Source organism: Oryzias latipes, chromosome 3 (genome assembly GCF_053564925.1).
Source record: "Oryzias latipes strain Hd-rR chromosome 3, Olatipes_Hd-rR_3.1".
NCBI classification, from domain to species: domain Eukaryota; kingdom Metazoa; phylum Chordata; class Actinopteri; order Beloniformes; family Adrianichthyidae; genus Oryzias; species Oryzias latipes.
Window position 1 is genome coordinate 2,688,265 of NC_136239.1, and position 18,092 is coordinate 2,706,356.

General features: G+C 43.0%; 1 protein-coding gene across 4 annotated transcripts in view; it reads right to left on the reverse strand.

Annotated features, from left to right (window-relative positions):
• LOC101158088 (SH3 and multiple ankyrin repeat domains protein 2) overlaps positions 1 to 18,092 on the reverse strand; it is a 314,876-nt gene that overhangs the window by 194,586 nt on the left and 102,198 nt on the right. For all 4 annotated transcript variants that reach the window (XM_023950566.2, XM_023950561.2, XM_078944892.1 and 1 more), the window contains exons 3-6: positions 16,808 to 17,035; positions 9,517 to 9,720; positions 9,222 to 9,293; positions 3,796 to 3,904 (exon numbers count right to left, since the gene is read on the reverse strand). In XM_023950566.2, coding sequence (XP_023806334.1) covers positions 3,796 to 3,904; positions 9,222 to 9,293; positions 9,517 to 9,720; positions 16,808 to 17,035 — 613 coding nt within the window. The remainder of the gene's footprint in view (positions 1 to 3,795; positions 3,905 to 9,221; positions 9,294 to 9,516; positions 9,721 to 16,807; positions 17,036 to 18,092) is intronic.

Here is an 18,092-nt window from a genome sequence, read left to right on the forward strand (position 1 = left end):
AGATTCACGTTAAACTGAACAGCAAAAGGTAAAGACTTTCTGATCTATTCTGAGTTATGTCCTCACGCCTACAGCTTGTTAGCATTCTTGTGGTATGTTAAGCCAAAGGTCATGACCCCGGACGCTCACAAACCAACTTTCAGCTGCTCTGCCTTTCCTGTCAGAGTCATAGTTACAGGCTCTTGGATTTGAAAAATGATAATCATTGATACTTTATTTATGGCCCCACAATGGGGAAATTCTTCTACACATTTTGACCCACCCCTGGGGGGAGCGGTGAGCTGCAGACTAGTCGCGTTTGGGGGGCGACAGCTGGCTGGGGAGAGCGGGGATCGATCCGCCAACCCTTCGGTTGCACGATCTGTGAGTTCATATTACAAGTATACCTAAAAATGATGTTTGTGAAGCATCTATTGTGCATTTCTGAAAAATGCATTGTGTTTTTGTGAAACACAGCGTGCGCATTTGTGTGAAACATTTAGTGTGCATTTCCAAATTAATATTGCATGTTTGCGTAAAATTACATTTGTGAATCAGAGCGTGTGTATTTGTGAAAAAGGTTGTGTGCATTTCTGATTATTGAGACTGAATTAACTCCATACAGCGGTGGGCAAACCCCTTTGACATGTGGGCCACTAAGGGTTGTAACAACTACGGAGGTTTTTCTGTTCCATCAGATTCTGTCGTTTTTAAGCCTTTGAATTTAAATTCCAAAATGTCGTAAACCTTTGCATTTTCAAACAGCAAACTTTTGTGGCCCCAAATATTATTATCTACATATTTCAGTGTTTCTAATTTTGAGAATCAAGATTTTGATGGCCCGTGATCCATGGGGAGACTCAAGAATTACAGGGAAAATGAAACATTATTTAGTTTTATTAATAAAATCTATTCCAGTTTGGTGGGCCAGAAGCAGTAGTTTAGCGGGCTGCATATGGCCCGGGGGCGGTAATTTGCCCACCCCTGCTCTGAAGGAGATACTTGAAATTTTTCCAAACTAAAGTTCTACATGCATAAATAAACACCAATGTATGAAAGACTTTTTTTAAAAGAAGGATTCTTTCAAAAAAGTCCAAATGTCATCAAAACTTTGTTTTTACATGTACTATAGAGGCTAAAATCTGCATCTTTCTTGAAATTATTTCTCTAATATAGTAAAATTAAATGCTAGTAAAAAAAATGATTGACCAAGCTTTTAAAATCATTTTCACCAGGTGAAAGAAATTCACGGCCAAAACAGGGGAACAGGTTCAAAACAGAGAAGGAAAAGCTAAAACTATTAAAAATTTTATGTTATGGAAAAAAAGTCCAAGAATCACTGGTTACCAGTAAAAATATGATGGAATCTGTTTTAATTGTCACACAATAAAAAGAGTTAGTGCACATGGCGGTCCAGGTAGAAGAGCGAGTTTGCAGACTTTAATAAGATGCTGCAGCTTTCTGACTGACAGCAAACACAGCTTTAGGTGTCAGCTCAAACAATGGAGAAGATCTAATCAAGGAAAGGCTGGATGGAGTCTGGCAAAGCTTGGTTATTCTGAGGCAGACGGGTGTGAAGGCTGGAGCGGGAAGATACCAAAAGAATATCAGTCAAGATGCTAAACTTTTCCAACAAAGAGACGTTTCTTAAATTCAACTAACTTCACCAATCCTGGCTTCCATTCAAGGAAGTTGTATTTATCCATGAAACCGGACCAGAATGAGGATCTAGAGAAACTGAACGCCTGCATCAGAGATATCAAGACCTGGATGACAATTAATTACCTCCTCTTGAACCCAGAAAAAACTGAGGTCATTATACTTGGTCCTAAAAACCTCAGAGATACTCTGTCTGCTCAGATAGTCTCCCTGGATGGCATAAGTATAGCCCCCAATTCCACAGTTAGAAACCTTGGGGTTTTATTTGACCAGGATTTATCATTTAAGGCTCACATATCTCAGGTGTGTAGAACTGCCTTTTTTCACCTGCGGAATATTGCTAAGATCAGAAATCTACTTTCTAAGAGTGATGCTGAAAAACTCATCCATGCATTTGTTACGTCGAGGCTGGATTACTGTAACTCCTTGTTAGCAGCGTGTCCTAAGAGTTCCTTAAGAAGTCTCCAGCTTGTTCAGAACGCAGCAGCTAGATTGTTAGCTGGAACTAGCAGAAGAGATCACATCACTCCTGTGTTAGTTTCACTTCACTGGATCCCAGTTGATTCTAGAATCAAGTTCAAGATCCTCCTGTTAACCTATAAGGCCTTACATGGACTGGCCCCGTCCTATATTAAGGACCTCATAGTCCCTTACCATCCAATGAGAACACTTCGCTCGCAAAACGCAGGACTGCTTGTGGTTCCTAGAATTAGTAAAAGTACGGTTGGAGGTAGAGCCTTTAGCCACCAAGCCCCTGTCTTATGGAATAAACTCCCAGCTCATGTAAGAGAGACCGATTCAGTTTCTACATTCAAAGTTAGACTAAAAACATTCCTCTTTGGACAGGCTTATTATCAGACTAGTTAGTATTCAGAGATTATTTAACTTATTGCTACCCATACCTCACCTACTGTAATGAAGTTTGGGGGAATAATTACAATTTTCATTACATCCATGATACATATTTCTCTAAGGAGGGAAGATGGTTTCATAAACCGGGTCAGGGCGGCCCATTCCCCCATCTTAGATTAATACTATGTTGTACTCATACTGATATGCTAAAATGTCGATTTTTTATTTTAATTACCATCCACTATAAGTACCATAGTGCATCCAACTTACTATTAATACGGTTGAATTAAACTTAACAATAACAGTTAGTTGTTAGTAGACTGCTAGTAGTTTGAAGCCGGGGAAAGTATGGTGCACTGGGGTTCTGTCCTCTATTCTCATCTACTTCTACTCTCCTTCTCTCTTCTATTCTTAGTCTGTTTAGTTTAGTCATTACCTTATTGTATTTTATGATTTATGATTTCATGTTCTTATGCAATTACCGGTATGAACCCCATTGTGGCGACTATCGTTGTAATATTGGGCTACAGAACTAAAATGTAATTGAACTGAGTTTTTTTATGAAACATGAGTTATTTTTGTAGCTACTTTTTCTAGGGAGGGGTCATTCAGTCCAGTTCTCATATACAGTCAATGCCAATTATAGACCTAGTCCTTGCAGCTGCTCTCTTCCTCAGACCAGTGACACTAGTCTTTAAGGATATAAGAAATCTAGTTGGTCTTTTCTGGCTTTTATTTATTCTTTACTTGGGACATATTTTGTTCATTTTCTGGATTTAAATAACCAATATTGCATCAACAGTGGTGAAGAATATCTGCAGATGATTCTAGGATTATTGAAGAGAAACAAGTACAGCCTTTTTGAACATTCAGTGCAGCCATGGATCTAAATGACCTGCAGAAACTGATACAAACTCTGGAGGAAGATATCCAACTTTAAAAATCCTTTTAATACTTTGATGCCAGTTCAGACCACATGGATGCCGGTCATCTGCTTGGTACTGAGATGATTGACATCTGGGTTCTTGTCAGAGCTCTGAATAGGTTTCAAGTCTACAGAGAGTAAACGAGAACATTTAAATAAGGTTGTCCATGGAGATGTTAAACTGTCTCTGGCCTGAGAAAAGTATTACAGTAGACATAGTAATGCTTGAAAAACAAGACCAGGCTATGAGCACTTTTGCTTAAAAAATGCCCCAAGTAATCTGTAGATCATAATATGACTAACGTAACTTGGCAGATGAGAGCTGAAATCATATTATAAATGCTGTGATTCTGTAAAGGTCTTGTGGTGTGCAGCCTCACCTCCTGTGTCGCTGTCGTGGTAGTTGGGATCAAAGCCTCTCTCCAACATCTTGGCAACTTTCTCCACCTGATCATGTTGAATAAAGTCCATGAACTTCCTCAAATTGGCCTGCAGATAATAAAAAGGAGGAATTTTTAAGAGAAAAGGACATTTCCTGCAGAAATAATTTTATGAGGGCCGACAGCTAAAGCTGGTTACTACTGACAGCTAATAGTGGAGTTGGTTATTAAATCAATCGTGCCGTTTGTGGTACAAGCGCCAAATTTGGCATGGATGCACCTTCGGGTCACCTCTTTCAAAAAAGCATATTAGCCATGAGAAAATCCAAGATATGGATTTACAGTACAGACCAAAAGTTTGGACACACTTCTCATTCAAATGAATGGGAAGGTGTGTCCATACTTTTGGTCTATTCTGTTTTTGTATTTGTGTTATGGCAAGAAAAAAGCAGCTAAGTACAGAAAAACAAGTGGCCATCATTACTTTAAGAAATGAAGGTCAGCCAGTCCCAACAATTGGGAAAACTTTGAAAGTGTCCCCAAGTGCAGTCACAAAAACCATCAAGCGCTACAAAGAAACTGGCTCACATGCGGACCGCCCCAGGAAAGGAAGACCAAGAGTCACCTCTGCTGGGGAGGGTAAGTTCATCCGAGTCAGCAGCCTCAGAAATGGCAGGTTAACAGCAGCTCAGATTAGAGAGCAGGTCAATGGCACACAGAGTTCTAGCAGCAGACACATCTCTACAACAACTGTTCAAAGGAGACTGTGTGAATCAGGCCTTCATGCTAGAATATCTGCTAGGAAACCACTGCTAAAGAAAGGAAATTAAAGACAAAAGAACACAGGGAATGGACATCACACCAGAAGAAATCTGGGCTTTGGTCTGATGAGTCCAAATTGGAGATTTTTGGTTCCAACCAGCGTGTCTTTGTGTGGCTCAGAAAAGGTGAACGGATGGACTCTACATGTCTGGTTCCCACCGTGAAGCATGGAGGAGGAGGTGTGATGGTGTGGGGGTGCTTTGCTGGTGACACTGTTGGGGATTTATTCCAAATTGAAGGCATACTAAACCAGAATGGCTACCACAGCATCTTGCATATATATATATATGTGTGTGTGTGTGTGTGTGTGTGTGTGTATACATATATATATATATAAATAAGACCCCTCAAGTCTCCATTGTGAGCATGAACAGCCCATTTTGTTGAGACATGGGGAAACAGATATTGAATGTTTTTGTAACAATTGAGTGTACGGCCGCCATCTTCATAAATGCCCACCATTTTGGATTTTTCTCGTGGTTAACATGCTTCTCTGAAAGACAGGATCCTAAGGTACATCCATGGCGAGTTTGGCGCTCGTGCCACAAATGGCCCGATTTGTCTGAAACATTAACCTAACTGGCTCTGCTAGAAATGCTGGGGGAAAAAGAAAGACACTCAAACCCCAAGAACACCCCCCCCCCCCCCCCCCCCCCCCAAAAGGTACTATCAATCCACCAAGGTCTAAGCAACACGCAAAACCCAAACTGTTATCGCAAATCCATAGACGTCTTTAATGCTTTGATGAAAAGGTTAAATGGCTGCTGAGTAAACAGGAGTTAAACTTATCTTTTTTTCTGTTTGCAAACTGAATCAAACTCAAATATTTGAGGGATTTGAGGGCTCCTCTGAATAACCAGAACGCCATCACACCATAACAATTAGGGAGAAGAAGTTCCCCTCAGGAGGAGCAGAGGCGAATCAGCGCCTAAAGAGTCCAACATGACAGTGAGGAGTGGACATGCACACAGTGTGGAACTGAGGATGTCTTCCTGGACAGATGAAGGTCTGGAGGAAATGAGAGGAGGGTGCATGGGAGAAAGTGGTGTTTGTGGAGAGAGGAACGGCTGCTCCTTTCTGCGCGACTCTGCTTTCTTTCCAGGCCGCAGGATAAAAATAGATAAGAGAGCAGCTCCCCAATGGAGAGGAAAAATGAAGAGAGGAGAGAGCAGAACAGGGAGATGACAATAAAAGGGAAAGATTCATTTTCATTTCATTTCTTCTTGGTGGGACAATTATGGAGATGATTATTCTGAAACCACAGCCTCTGGAGGAAACAGAAACCATGAGGTTGCTGTGGGTTCAGATTCACAAATGAATGAAGATTAGAGGTTACACTCAAAAACACAATAATAACAACATTGGGGTGGCAGTCAAACCTTTGCTGCATGATAAAGTCAAAAGGAAAGCAATCTGAGATGGTCGGTGTCTCAGACACAGAAACTATCAACTCCAAATTCGACGTCAAACTCACTAAAACATTCCGGAATCACGTTTTAAAGTCACCTTCTTCCTAAAATCCTGGGGCATGGATGAGGTTAGACCATCAAGGCTTTTGGATGCTATCAAAGCATGACACACAGTTACACATCAGGTCACAACAGTTCCATTAAAGCTGTTAGTGGTGTTGGGTGGATCGCAGGCACTGCCCTCCTCTGCCCTCAACCGCCCCTTTTGACCCGTCCACACCGGCTGAGCTGCTGCCAAATGCCCCTCACTGGGTAGAGCTGACTGCGGCTAAGGCTGTGTCAGAATTCCTGCCCTAACCCATAACTACTAAATTACCAGAGAGTGCCCTGCATTTCAAAAGCAATTCAGATGCTATTCTTACTTCTTTTTTTTTTTAAATGGCGGAAATGACGTCATCGATTTCATAAAGTTAAAATCTCATTAATATGAGCGTTTTGTGAGGATTATTTATGAGTCCACTGTCTCCTGAAGATAAAAACATTGATGGTTTTTTAAAAAAACCACAGTTAAATGTTTTTTTTTGGCAAAACATTTTCAGATGCAATGCATTATGGTCTATATTCGCATTAGAGTTGGCAGAGACTTCTGGGAAATTTGTAGCACACTGGATTTTGGAATTGTAGATTCAGACAGCACTAGAAAATGGCAAACGCACTATATGGTGATTAGTGAAGGAATTTGGACACAGCCTTAATCTTTTTTCAAAAAGGCGGCTTTTCTGTTGGTTTTCATCTCCATAGCAACCATGTTATGTTTTCATTACCTGGGGTCGACCTACAGCTCTATATATGTAATATGTAGAAGAATTGGCAAAAGTAAACTTTCAGCTGTGGTTACAGACTTAACCTGGGGGGCCTGTGTGTGAAACTTCATGAAAACTGCTTCAGCAAACCTTTTCTTTTTCCATATTGTGAAAATCTCCACATTTCACACTGCAACAAAATAGCCGCCAAGCTGTGATGTCATCTTTTTTTCCTTTTTTTTGTTGTTGTCTATGTCTGGGGCTGTCATCATTTACGGAAGCAGAAAACGGCCCACGCCTTCATTATTTCGTTGAAAATGAAATCTGTTTTCTCGTGATAACAAAATAGTTAAATACATAAAGAAATAGTGGATCTCCTTATCACAACAAAATGTTCACACACAAAAAGCAGGGCAGGCCGTATTCAGCTTCCTTCATCGTTCACCGCACCCCAAATTCAATCTTACTGCTGCAAATGTTGGTGAGTTTGTGGCGGAGAAAAGAAATCGGGTCCTTCAGCCCAGGATGGCTGTGGGACAAAATATAGAATAAAGTTGATGCAAGAAAGGGGTTTGAAAGAAGCACAGGATTTCCAATGAATCTGAGAATGTTTTCCTCATCTGGATCTGTTTCCCTCCATGCTTCATCTTCCTCTCTGGTTGCCCTCTTCCTCTTTGCCCCCCTCCCTGCCTTGGCATGTAGAATTAGAGCAGCAGTCAGACGCCTCCCTGCGTGCTGCCAGAGACATTTATGCTTTGCTGCACAACAGGATTACAGTCAGAGCAGAATGGCAGCCTCCAACAATGAAGAGGCTAAAAATCTCACTTAAAGCTATAAAAACGTGTGAATTCCTGTCTGCTGTTGCTGGATTCCTATTTATAGAGTCCATTTTTCAGGCAGTATACAGTGAATATTTTAGCACGAAAGCAGCAGAAAGAGTTCAAACTGACAGGTGGGATCTGGAAAGTTTGCTGTGAGCTGTTTGGATTTGAATTTTGTTATTCTGCAGCTTCTCCAGCGTGACGTCCATCGCAGTCCCCGTGGCCCTTCTGGGTCCACTCTCTATGCAAACTGAGGTAGACTGGAGGGTGACGTGTTTGTTCTTTGTTTGCTGCTTGCCCTCCGGACATCCTGCTATCCTCTTCATGAAGACACGGAGTGAGCACAGACGTTTGTGTCCACATGTCTCGCGTGTGTTTCAGCTGCATCCTCCAAACAGCCATCCAGTGGTTTCTGATTGGAATAATTAACCAGCATAAACTTCTACTTTGTAGTTAAACTAATGGACGTCCCCGGCCACAGAGATGTTGGGTTGTTATTGATTAGCAAAAAAAAAAAAAAAGAGTGAGAATGCAGATAACAGACAGCCACCCAAACACCATCCAGGGGGACACAACTGTTACCAGGCTCCCTCTGCAAATCTGTCAATGCTGTAAACATCACCTCATCAAAGAATTGACAGAAAATTCTAATTTGTTGGAATTAAGAGGTTTTTTTAAACCCTTCAGTGAAATTTACACAAAAATGCTGTAATGTAGAGTTTTTAATGAGATTTAGATTGTATCAATTGGGTAATTTGCAATGATTTTTCTCACAATAAATGTGAATTTAGGGTGCAAAAGCATTGACATGAGTAAAAAAGGAGGATAAAAGGTACCTGCTGTCTCACATTTGATCCACACATTTTGGACATGGTGCAGCTGGATTATAAAAATTATTCATCAATACATTTTGCATTTTTCATCACGGAAAGTAGTCGTTTAAAAATGAATAACATCACAAGAGTCATCCTAACCGTAAAGTTTTTGAATGAGCATAACGTTTCCCACCAAAAGTGTCTGAGGTGGCTCGTCTGCAGCTCACCGCTCCCCCAGAGGACAGGTCAAATGCGGAGATCAAATTCACACACCTAGGTGTGTGACAGAAAGGTACTTGGAAAAAAAAAAGGAAGTAGCCATTTTGAAATGAGCAGAGAAAGCCCTCTACTGCCCCTAGTGGAGTGATGATGAACTACAGGTCCAGACCAAGTTCTACACAATACGCTTTTAAAGAACGTTTGTATCATGACAATTAGGGTCTGGGGTCTCAGAAGTCTGCGTATCAAGCTTTTCTTAGCAGCAAACCCTTTTCTGACTGGCAACACGTTTTGTGTGTGTGGAGGAGGTAATCTAACTGTGTGTTAAGCAGTCCAAAAACTGCAAACTTTGGAACAAAATCAATTTTAAATCAACTGAAAAAGGCAGAGGAGCAGCAACAGCTGAAGTCAAGGCATTCATGCAAACAAAAGAAAGATTTTCTGTCTCTGTGTGGATGCTTGGAAGAAAAAAGTCACGTGTTTTCGCAGCAAAAAACCCCGGACAGAATAGAAAGGTTGCTTCTGTAAACGTCTCACCTTTGTGTGAAGTTTGGCGATCTGCTTCTCATCGACATTGGGCTGCCGGTAAACTCTGCTCTTGTAACGAAACTGTTCAAGGAAAGAACGAGGTAAAAAGACAATCAACATGAACTCATTTCACTACTAAATTTATTATTAGAACATTCTTAGCTTCTGTGTTTACAAGGAGATGAGGAAAAAAAACATTACTGCTGTAAAAGCACAAAACTGCTTTTTTTCCCTCTCGTGAATCACTGTTTCATGCTGCAGCCGTGAGCAACGGATGATTCTGCCAAACGGTACACAAATGTACCTCCAGACATGGGACGCCCTTGCTGATTGGCTGTGGATACTCCCGAAGGATGCGCTCTTCATCGAGGAACTTGCCATCCTGCCCGTTGCTGGCTGGCTGGAAAAGCCCATAGTTGAGCACGTCCTTCAGGGTTTGGTTAAGTGTGCAGAGGATCCGCTGCTTGGCAACCCAGACGGTGGCATTGGGATTGAACCGCATGCACTTCTGGGGAGAGAAGAAAGACAGAAGGCTTAGCCGCTGCTGAATCCACAGAAATCAACACACATAAAAGGCGGGTCGGACCAGACTATGACATGGGATCCAAATGCATGCTTCCAGTGGGTCATGGAGCTCAAATCGAGCTCGAATCGCCGTATCCAGAGCAGAAACTCGTCCTATTGCTGCTCAAATAAACTAATGAGCTGCAGCTGCCAAGCCATTGTGTCCACAGTCCACAAATGACCATTTCTCATGATGGGCATGTCAATAATAGAACTTCTATCAGGTCCAGGCTTCTTAAATGCAAAACAAGAAACAATGGAGGATTTTTGGACTGATGGAGCAGCGAGACGTAAGGTGACAGCACTGATGAATGTTCCATAGCTGAATGTGCAGCTCTGCAAAATCTGAAGGTGTGACAAGCCAAGCTTTGTCCAGCTAATCCTCACTGCTGGCGAGAGGCGAGCAAGGATGAAGAGGTGAAGAACAAGAGGTGGAGGTGGGCAGAAGCCGATGCCTGGCACAAGACGTGCCCTTTCAGACTGACAGCTGCTTCGCTCAAACTGGGTCAAATTCCCATTGAATGCTTGAGACCGAACGGCTCAGTCTCGACCCTGCAGCTGCTTTTACGGAGCAATGGTCAGTTATGGAGAGTCAGTGCTTATCTAAACTGAAGACCCTTATTCTATGGGGTCCCGTTTGTAAAGTGTCAAATATTAAAAACAATATTTTTGGTTCTTTAGCCATTTTTAGGAGAAAAAAAGGTTTCATTTTTCAAATGCATATTTTCACTTTTTAGTTCATGTATTTATAAATGCTACATTTACTAACTATTTAGTTAGCAAGCTACAAACTCAATCTAAAGTTAATTTTTTTCATGATAACATATTTAATTAAAGAGTCAGTTAAACATTTAACTCATAACTAAATATAAAAAGCTAAATATTTAACTTGGACTTGAGTATCTATTTAACAAATAAATAATTAGTCACAAAGCTTAAATGTTTAGCTTGCGGTCGGATGAAAATATTTAATCTGCAAACTAAATGTTTAATTTTATAGGTTAGATCTGAGGATCTGCAGGCTGAGGAACATTCCCACCGTTGAGATCCTCTTCAGCATCTCCTGTGTGTTTTTGGCTGCTCAGCATGTTGTTTGCTGTTTCGATCGCTTTAGAATAAACAAGTTTTGCTTCTTCAAGAAAAACCTGCAGAGATGCTCACAAGTCGTCACTTACAATTCCAAGTCGGGTCCAAAGTCTTTGCATTTAAGTTGAAGTCATGTCTGTCCGGCGAGCACAAATTCAGGACAAGTCTCAGAAAATAACAATTACAGTTAAAATGAATGTTTTACTGTCACAAAAAGTCAATAAAACACTCCTTTTAAAAGGTCATGAAGACAGGATAACAATAGGTCTCTGCTGATTCTGCGTTACGAGACGAGAACATTTTAAAGAGAGCCTTTAGTTTCAGACCTGATAACGCCGTCCTGGAAGTGAGAAATAAAAGGAAACAAAGTCATATTTTTGTCGAAGCCAAAGCTTTAGGTCTAGTCTTAAGTCTTTGAGGTCAAGTCCTGAGTCAAGTCACAAGTCTCTCCATGTGAGACTTACACACGACCCAAGTACAAGTCTGAAATCTAAGACTGTGTCCGAATTCCCAACTAGTAGTGAGGAGGGAAGGAATTTGGACACAATCTAAGTCACTAATTGCTAAAAAAAAGAAAAGAAAAAAAGAGTGTTTTAAAACCTTCAAAAACTGTGTAAACTTCCCTTCACATTATGTAGAATAAACGAGGGTTAAAATCACAAGGCAATGGTGTGGGACACTCACGTTGAACCACCTTTACATCCTCGAATGATATTTCATTTTGGTCCTAATCCTCAACTTCTTACTTTTCAGAGGGTTGTTTAAAGGCAAAGGAATCTGTTCAACACTTGATGAACTTTGTTTCATTTCCATTTAATTATACTTTTCTGAGAGTCTCACTTCATCTTTTCAATTAAGAAAACTTCAGTGCCAATAAGCCCAGAAATCACCCCCCTACTGCCTACAATGCATAGAGACTCTGAATCTCTGATGGGGAACAGGGTCAAATTAGCTCAGGGCAATCCCAGACCTTTGCTCCAGTAACATGGCACAGGTAACACTGGAGAGCGGCTACGACTCCTGTGAGCGCAGAAATGACGGCAGCGACTGAGCTGACGATGGCTGACTGCACCTCAGGGTTTGGATCCCCATCCGGAACCTGACACCAAACCGGCATTTAGCTGCAAACACTGCATTACCAGGGTCACGCTGATGTCAGTTCACTCAGTCATGAGGGTGGACTAAACCTGTCTCTGTGTGCATGTTAACAAGTCACGGGATACCAGCTCATGGCTTCTGCTGCACAGCTTGATGAGCGAGCGGAAACATGGGCCGACCAGGCTCCCCCGCCGATCCGAATTTTAAAGAGGACCAGAAGACCAGAACCAGCACCACAGGGACACAGACACTCCAGGCTCAGATGTGATGTGATCCCCGGCTCATGGCCTAGCCGGAGACTTCAGGGACCCTTCTCCCCGCGTGGAGAGAAGACCGCCGGGCTCAGGAAGCCAGCACACAAGAGACATTGCCATTGCGTGCCCCTGTGGGGCAAACCCCAGGGGACAGAAGTCCTACCTTCAGTGTGTAGGTGTGTGTGTTTGTGTGTAGGTGTGTGTGTATAGTGTGGTGGAGTCGGGAACTTGTATAACAAAGGGTGCAGTTAAAATTGGAGGCTGGGGTACTAAGAGGATGTCTCCTGTTTGCTGACAGGGATGTCCAAATCAAGTATTGATTGTTTGATTTATCAGATGTTTTATTATTTATTGAGTTATGAGTCCTTGGGTTTCTTAAAAGGTGCTTTTAAATAAAATGGATTGTTATTATTAAACTTTTTGAAGCTTCGTACACCTTCAGTTGAATATGTCTTACAGAAGTTTATCTTTTTTTTTCATTGGTTATCAAAAGTGATTCAGAAAATTAGACCATTTGTTGGAGTTAAAATGAGCAAAATGAACACAAACACTCTGCTATAAACATTTTTTTGGCTTGTTGAAGGAAAGGATGATAAAACCAATTTGTTTTGCTTCAATGAGGCTAAAAAAACCACTCGAAACCTCACGGTGAAATCCAGGTGTGGTTTTGAGTGGAACTCTGAGGGGGACTGGTGGTGGGCCCTTCCCATTGGGGGTAATAATGGAGGCTTGTGACCCCCTGCTTTCTTTTGGGTGGTGTGCCATCAACAGGAGCTTCGAGCTCAAGGAGAACAGGACAATGGAAGGACTGGCCCTGCTGCAAGAGACCCTGACATGGTTCCACTTGAGATTCTGCTTCTCCATGCTCCCAGACCCTGTTGAGGATGATGTGGATCATTCTTCAATCAGGCTTTAAAGTACCTGTGTGTGATGTTGGGCTATGTTTTGTAAACTTCTATAGTTTTTTTGTATTACTTTGTATTAATTTTAAGTTACTTTGACAAATACAGATGAAAAAGCCTGTATGAAGGAAAGTCAGTTTGCAGCTCTGGCTTTGTTCTCTGTAATTATTGCTTGTGAGCTCCAGTCCTCTAAGCCCACCATCCTGGATGCTTCTTCCGTCTCTCTGCCTGAACACACCTGCCTCTAATGAATGTCTTTATGCGGCCTCTGCAGGGTCTGATGATGAGCTAAATCAGGAGGTAACATGGAAGACGTGCAGCTAGGTGGACCTGAGGACTGGAGTCCAGAAAACCGGATCCCTGCCAATAAAAGGGCAAACAGGAAAGACAAGCAAAGGATCTCAATGTTCAATTCCATTATCACCTGTCAATCAAAAGACTGCCCCCCCACACACCCTTTTAATTGGATAGGGAAAAACCTAGTTCTGCAGGAAAGTTGGAGCATTGATGTGACTGAAGACTGACTTTATCGTGGAACTAGACTACAAGCAGTATTAATTGCTTATTTTTTCTGATCGAGCAAAGCTTACAGAACCCCCCCCCCCCTCCCACACACACACACACACACATACATACACACACTCCACCCCATGGCATACACAATTAATGCCAAGAGTGGCACAACCAGCTTTAAGGGTTCAGGGAGGAAACTTTTTCAAAAAGAGCCAAGCAGCTAAACTGCAGAAATCTCCGGTTATGAAGTCAGGCTGTTGTTTTTCACTGAAGTGGCGTGGAGCTCTCATAAATGCATTTGTAGAATGTCTAAGTGCAGCTCTTTCCATCCGTTCCTGTTGGTAACACGTGTGCTGCAGTGCTAATGCATGTCTATAGCACTGCACACCCTAAAGGGGGTTTGCATCAGGTGCAGTCTGACAGTCAATCTGCCTCGTGGTGATCCGTGCTTCACTAGACGGCTAACATTCGTGACACATCATTTATTTCAAGCTAATCACATACCTGCCACTCATTTACATGTTAATTGGAAAAAGGAGGGCTATTATGATCTCTTTCTTCTCCCTCTGCTTCCACCTGTATTAACTTCCTTTATTGGCTTCATTTGACCACTATCTTCAGCGTCTGCAGTATGAAGGTAAAAATGCTCCAAAACAAACGCACTTGTCGTTTTAATGTGGGAACTTGTAATATAGAATGTGTAAACTTGTGCATCAAAAATCTGCATCTGTGTGTAAAAATCTTCAGCTGTGAAGTGACAAATTTCCAATTGCATGTGTTCATTTAGAGTTACAACTTCAAATCTGTGATTCCAACTGCTCAAATGTGCTTCTGCGTGAGCGTGAATCTGCTGGCGCAAATCACAAGAGCGCTACAACTGCGGTCTGAATTCTGACACATTCCTTGCGAGAAACTTGTGTCTAAACTGATCTGTGTCCGATAATGGAACTAGGGGGGAGGGAGGATAAGAGGAGGCGGAGTCAACCAATCAGAGTGCAGCGCTCAGAGGACTTGGTAAAGTTAGAAAGATCTTCACAGATTCAGACTTCCTGCTTCAATAACTCTTCTGATGAACGTTCAAATGTGACAGAACATCTCTCAATCATTTTGTATTAACACTCGCCGAGCTCCGCGGAGGAAGGAGAGGCCGAGAATTCCAGCCGTCGGTCAGCGGGATCCTCGCCTCTTCTTTCCTCCGCAGAGCTCGGCGGCTGGCCGGTCGCGTACCCAGCGACACCACGCTAAGCCCTCGCTCAGCGGCCAGACGCCGATTTCCGCGGAGGACGGAGAAGCGAGGATCCCGCTGACCGAAGGCGGAGCACGCCTGTCGCTCTACAAGTGCGTTCGTTTTGGAGCATTTTTACCTTCATACTGCAGCTCATTGGTTCATTCTGGTCAGTTGGTGGGTGTGTTTCCATGTGCAAAGGTCACCTGTTTTAAGGGAACCTGTTTGGTGGTTCAAATGCACACGAGGAACCAGGTTTCACATTATCTGTCAGGTACATGACTGGTTAGGGCTCACAGAACGAGGTCACTTGCAGATGAACTCTGGTGTGGTTCGCTTCAGTGTGAATGCAAACAGACCTTCCACAGACCAAAGAGGGGAAATGCAGTCCATTTCATGTGTTGGGAGGACGTCAAACAAACACAGCATGAATCTAAAGACTCAAGAGTCATGAAGAAGTTTGAGTAAAGGTTTGGGTAACGGTGGTGCAGCAGCCGCTCCTTCAGACATGGCAGTCAGAGGACGAGCGGGGTAAGCTGCTGTTCTGACTCTCTTTTCTTTTGTTTGTTATTTTCACTAGCGCCCCCAAATGAGCATCTACTGGAAGTGCATGACTTTCCCATGGGGTTCTGACCACTTCAGGCTTCATTTCTCTCATGAGAGGGATGTCTGTAAAGGCAAAGCATATGAGGAGGGGTCCATTTATCAGCATTCCCCAAACATTTGACCTGAGTTTATGGGACTGTTTCCATGTGAAAGCTTCAGTTGGTCTAGTTATTGACTGTATGTGGGAAGTGGACTGAGTGACTCCTCCCCTCTGACGTTCCAGACAGTTAGTACCAAAATCCCATAGACTTCTATAGAGAAATAAAAAGCTGTTACTCTGTCATTCTATTATATTATATTATATTACCTTTTTTTTAACACGTTCTTAATAATCCTTTTAATATTTTTTCTTTAGTTCAAGTTATTCAAGTTAAAAATGGACTAATCAGATGCCTCACCAAAAGCAGGTGGAGGCCCCTAAACCCAACATTCAAAACATTTTTAGGGGTGTGGTCTTCCACTAAGCTCACTTCTGACTGGTGAGAGTGGTTGCCATAGAAACAATGACTCAGACCAACTCGGAACGATCCCTCCTCACTAACGCTGTCTGGCTCCAATATGCCGTTGTTTGTATTGCCAAAAAATGGACCTCATTTGCTTTGACCCGGAAGTACAGCTTTTCTTTTGGGTCTGACCCACTCAGTCCAGGTCTTTGATACAGTCAATGGGTCTGATTCATGCTCTGCAAGCGCAGCTACTTTTGAACACAGTTCCAAAAGTCAAACTCAGGCTCGCAGCTCAGCAGACAATTTTGATAGCAGTGGAGGTGGAGAAAATCAGTTTTCCACCATTGTGTGGTTTGATAATGCATTGTTTTCACGAACATCTGGAGGGGGCAGGCGAATGAAAATGAAGGATGTGTGCAGACATGAAGGCTTGTGTAAAGCAGAGCGCTGATTCCCACGATGCTTAGAGCGTGTGACATATGCAGCAGTGATCCCTGCTCCAGCTTGTAGATTCCCTTGAATTTGCTGCTACTGTGTTTAGAAATGTTGGATTATTCAGACTCCTTTGTAAAAGAAGAGCCACTTTTAACACAAAAAGCTAAACGTTAGGCTCTGGGAACCAAATAGTGATGTGGAGGAGCTTGTTGATGTTGTCATTAGTGGCAATGTGTTTTTTTCCCTCGTGCTCTTCTGCACAAACATTTTCAGAGAGCGTGGCTAATGCTCGCTTAGACTGATTTTGACCTTTGAATGAAACCCTGTGAGGGCCTCCAGCGTGAGTGCTTTCCCAGCAGGTCTCACGCATTAGCTAAACTGTGAGGTGTTGGCGCTCAGGGGGGATCGGCATCCCGTCAGAGCTCTGGTGCTGAAAGCTGCCTCTTGTTCAGACCATGTGACTCACCGTCTGCTGCAGATCTGGGATGAGGATGCGGATGACCAGGGAGTTGGTGTGAATGTCGTCCATGTGGTTCCGCGACGGCTCAGCGGTGGCCCTTATGGTCTCGTAGATGGTTTCTTCGCGGGAACTGTCTGAGGCGCAGTCGTCGGAGTAGTCTGAAAGGCTCTCGGCCATCTCATCCTCGCTGGAGGTGGGGCTCTGGGGCATAGTCAGCAGGCCGGGTGGATTCAGCTGGGGCACAATCAAAGAGAGCAGAAAAGTCAGACAGCGGTTCATTAGAGAATTTTCTAAATTCCCCCTCCTCTCATTTGCTACCCCGTGTCTAAGGAGAGCCCCCAGTGAACACGCTTCTTATTTTTGGTTCATCCACTTTGAGCAGCTTGGACAGTCAAACACAGCAGGTCCCAGATGACAGAAAACGACAACCTGGACGGGTTTAAAACAGGTTTAAGGGAGCCAGCACTGCACCTGCAGGCCAGCACATCACACAAAACGCAGCAGGTCAAGTCACTGCGCTCTATTAAAGTGAAACGTCAAAATGATTTATGGATCGGAAGCTGAAACACACAACATCTCATCAGTCACTGCTTCCAGCTGCGCTCCCTGGGCTCACCTGGACAGAATGAAGACATTCAGTTACCTGAACATTTAGCTGGTAAAGCCTGCAGGTCAAAGGCTTCGCTGCAGGACTGGAAGTTATGCATTCACCATCAGCAGGAGCTCCTGCACATGCTCAGACTTAAAGAAGCTGTTTAGTTTGCTGTGTTTCATTAGCTGGAGCTGCAGCGGGTTCTGAGCATGCTCAGTTTGAACAGATACTTGAAATAGTTCATACAAAACCAAAATAATGTGACTTCATTACCAACATTTAATATTGGGGAACACAACAAACTGAATTTTGCGGCAGGTGTTATGTAAATGTGGTACATTCCAGTTAACCTCCAAATGTGGGTCATGTCAGAACCCCCCCTCCCCCATCCTCTAGATCAGGGGTGATCATTACGTCGATCGCGATCACAGGAAAAATCTGTTTCAAAGTGGAATAAATGTTGTTTCAGATATTCAGCCTTTTCTGGCATGTTCTGCTTGGTTTAGTGCAGCAGCTGCATGGAGGTGTTTGAGGTGCAGCATCTGCCAGAGAAAACTAAAGGTTTTACTGAGAAAAAAGAAAGAGCAGCCTCAGCCAGAGAGCCCCTGTATGCACCACAGCCATTTCCATCTGCAGAGCCTGAAGTGTCTGTGAGGCTCATGCAGGTAAACACCAGCCGAGAGTGCCATGGTGCCATGA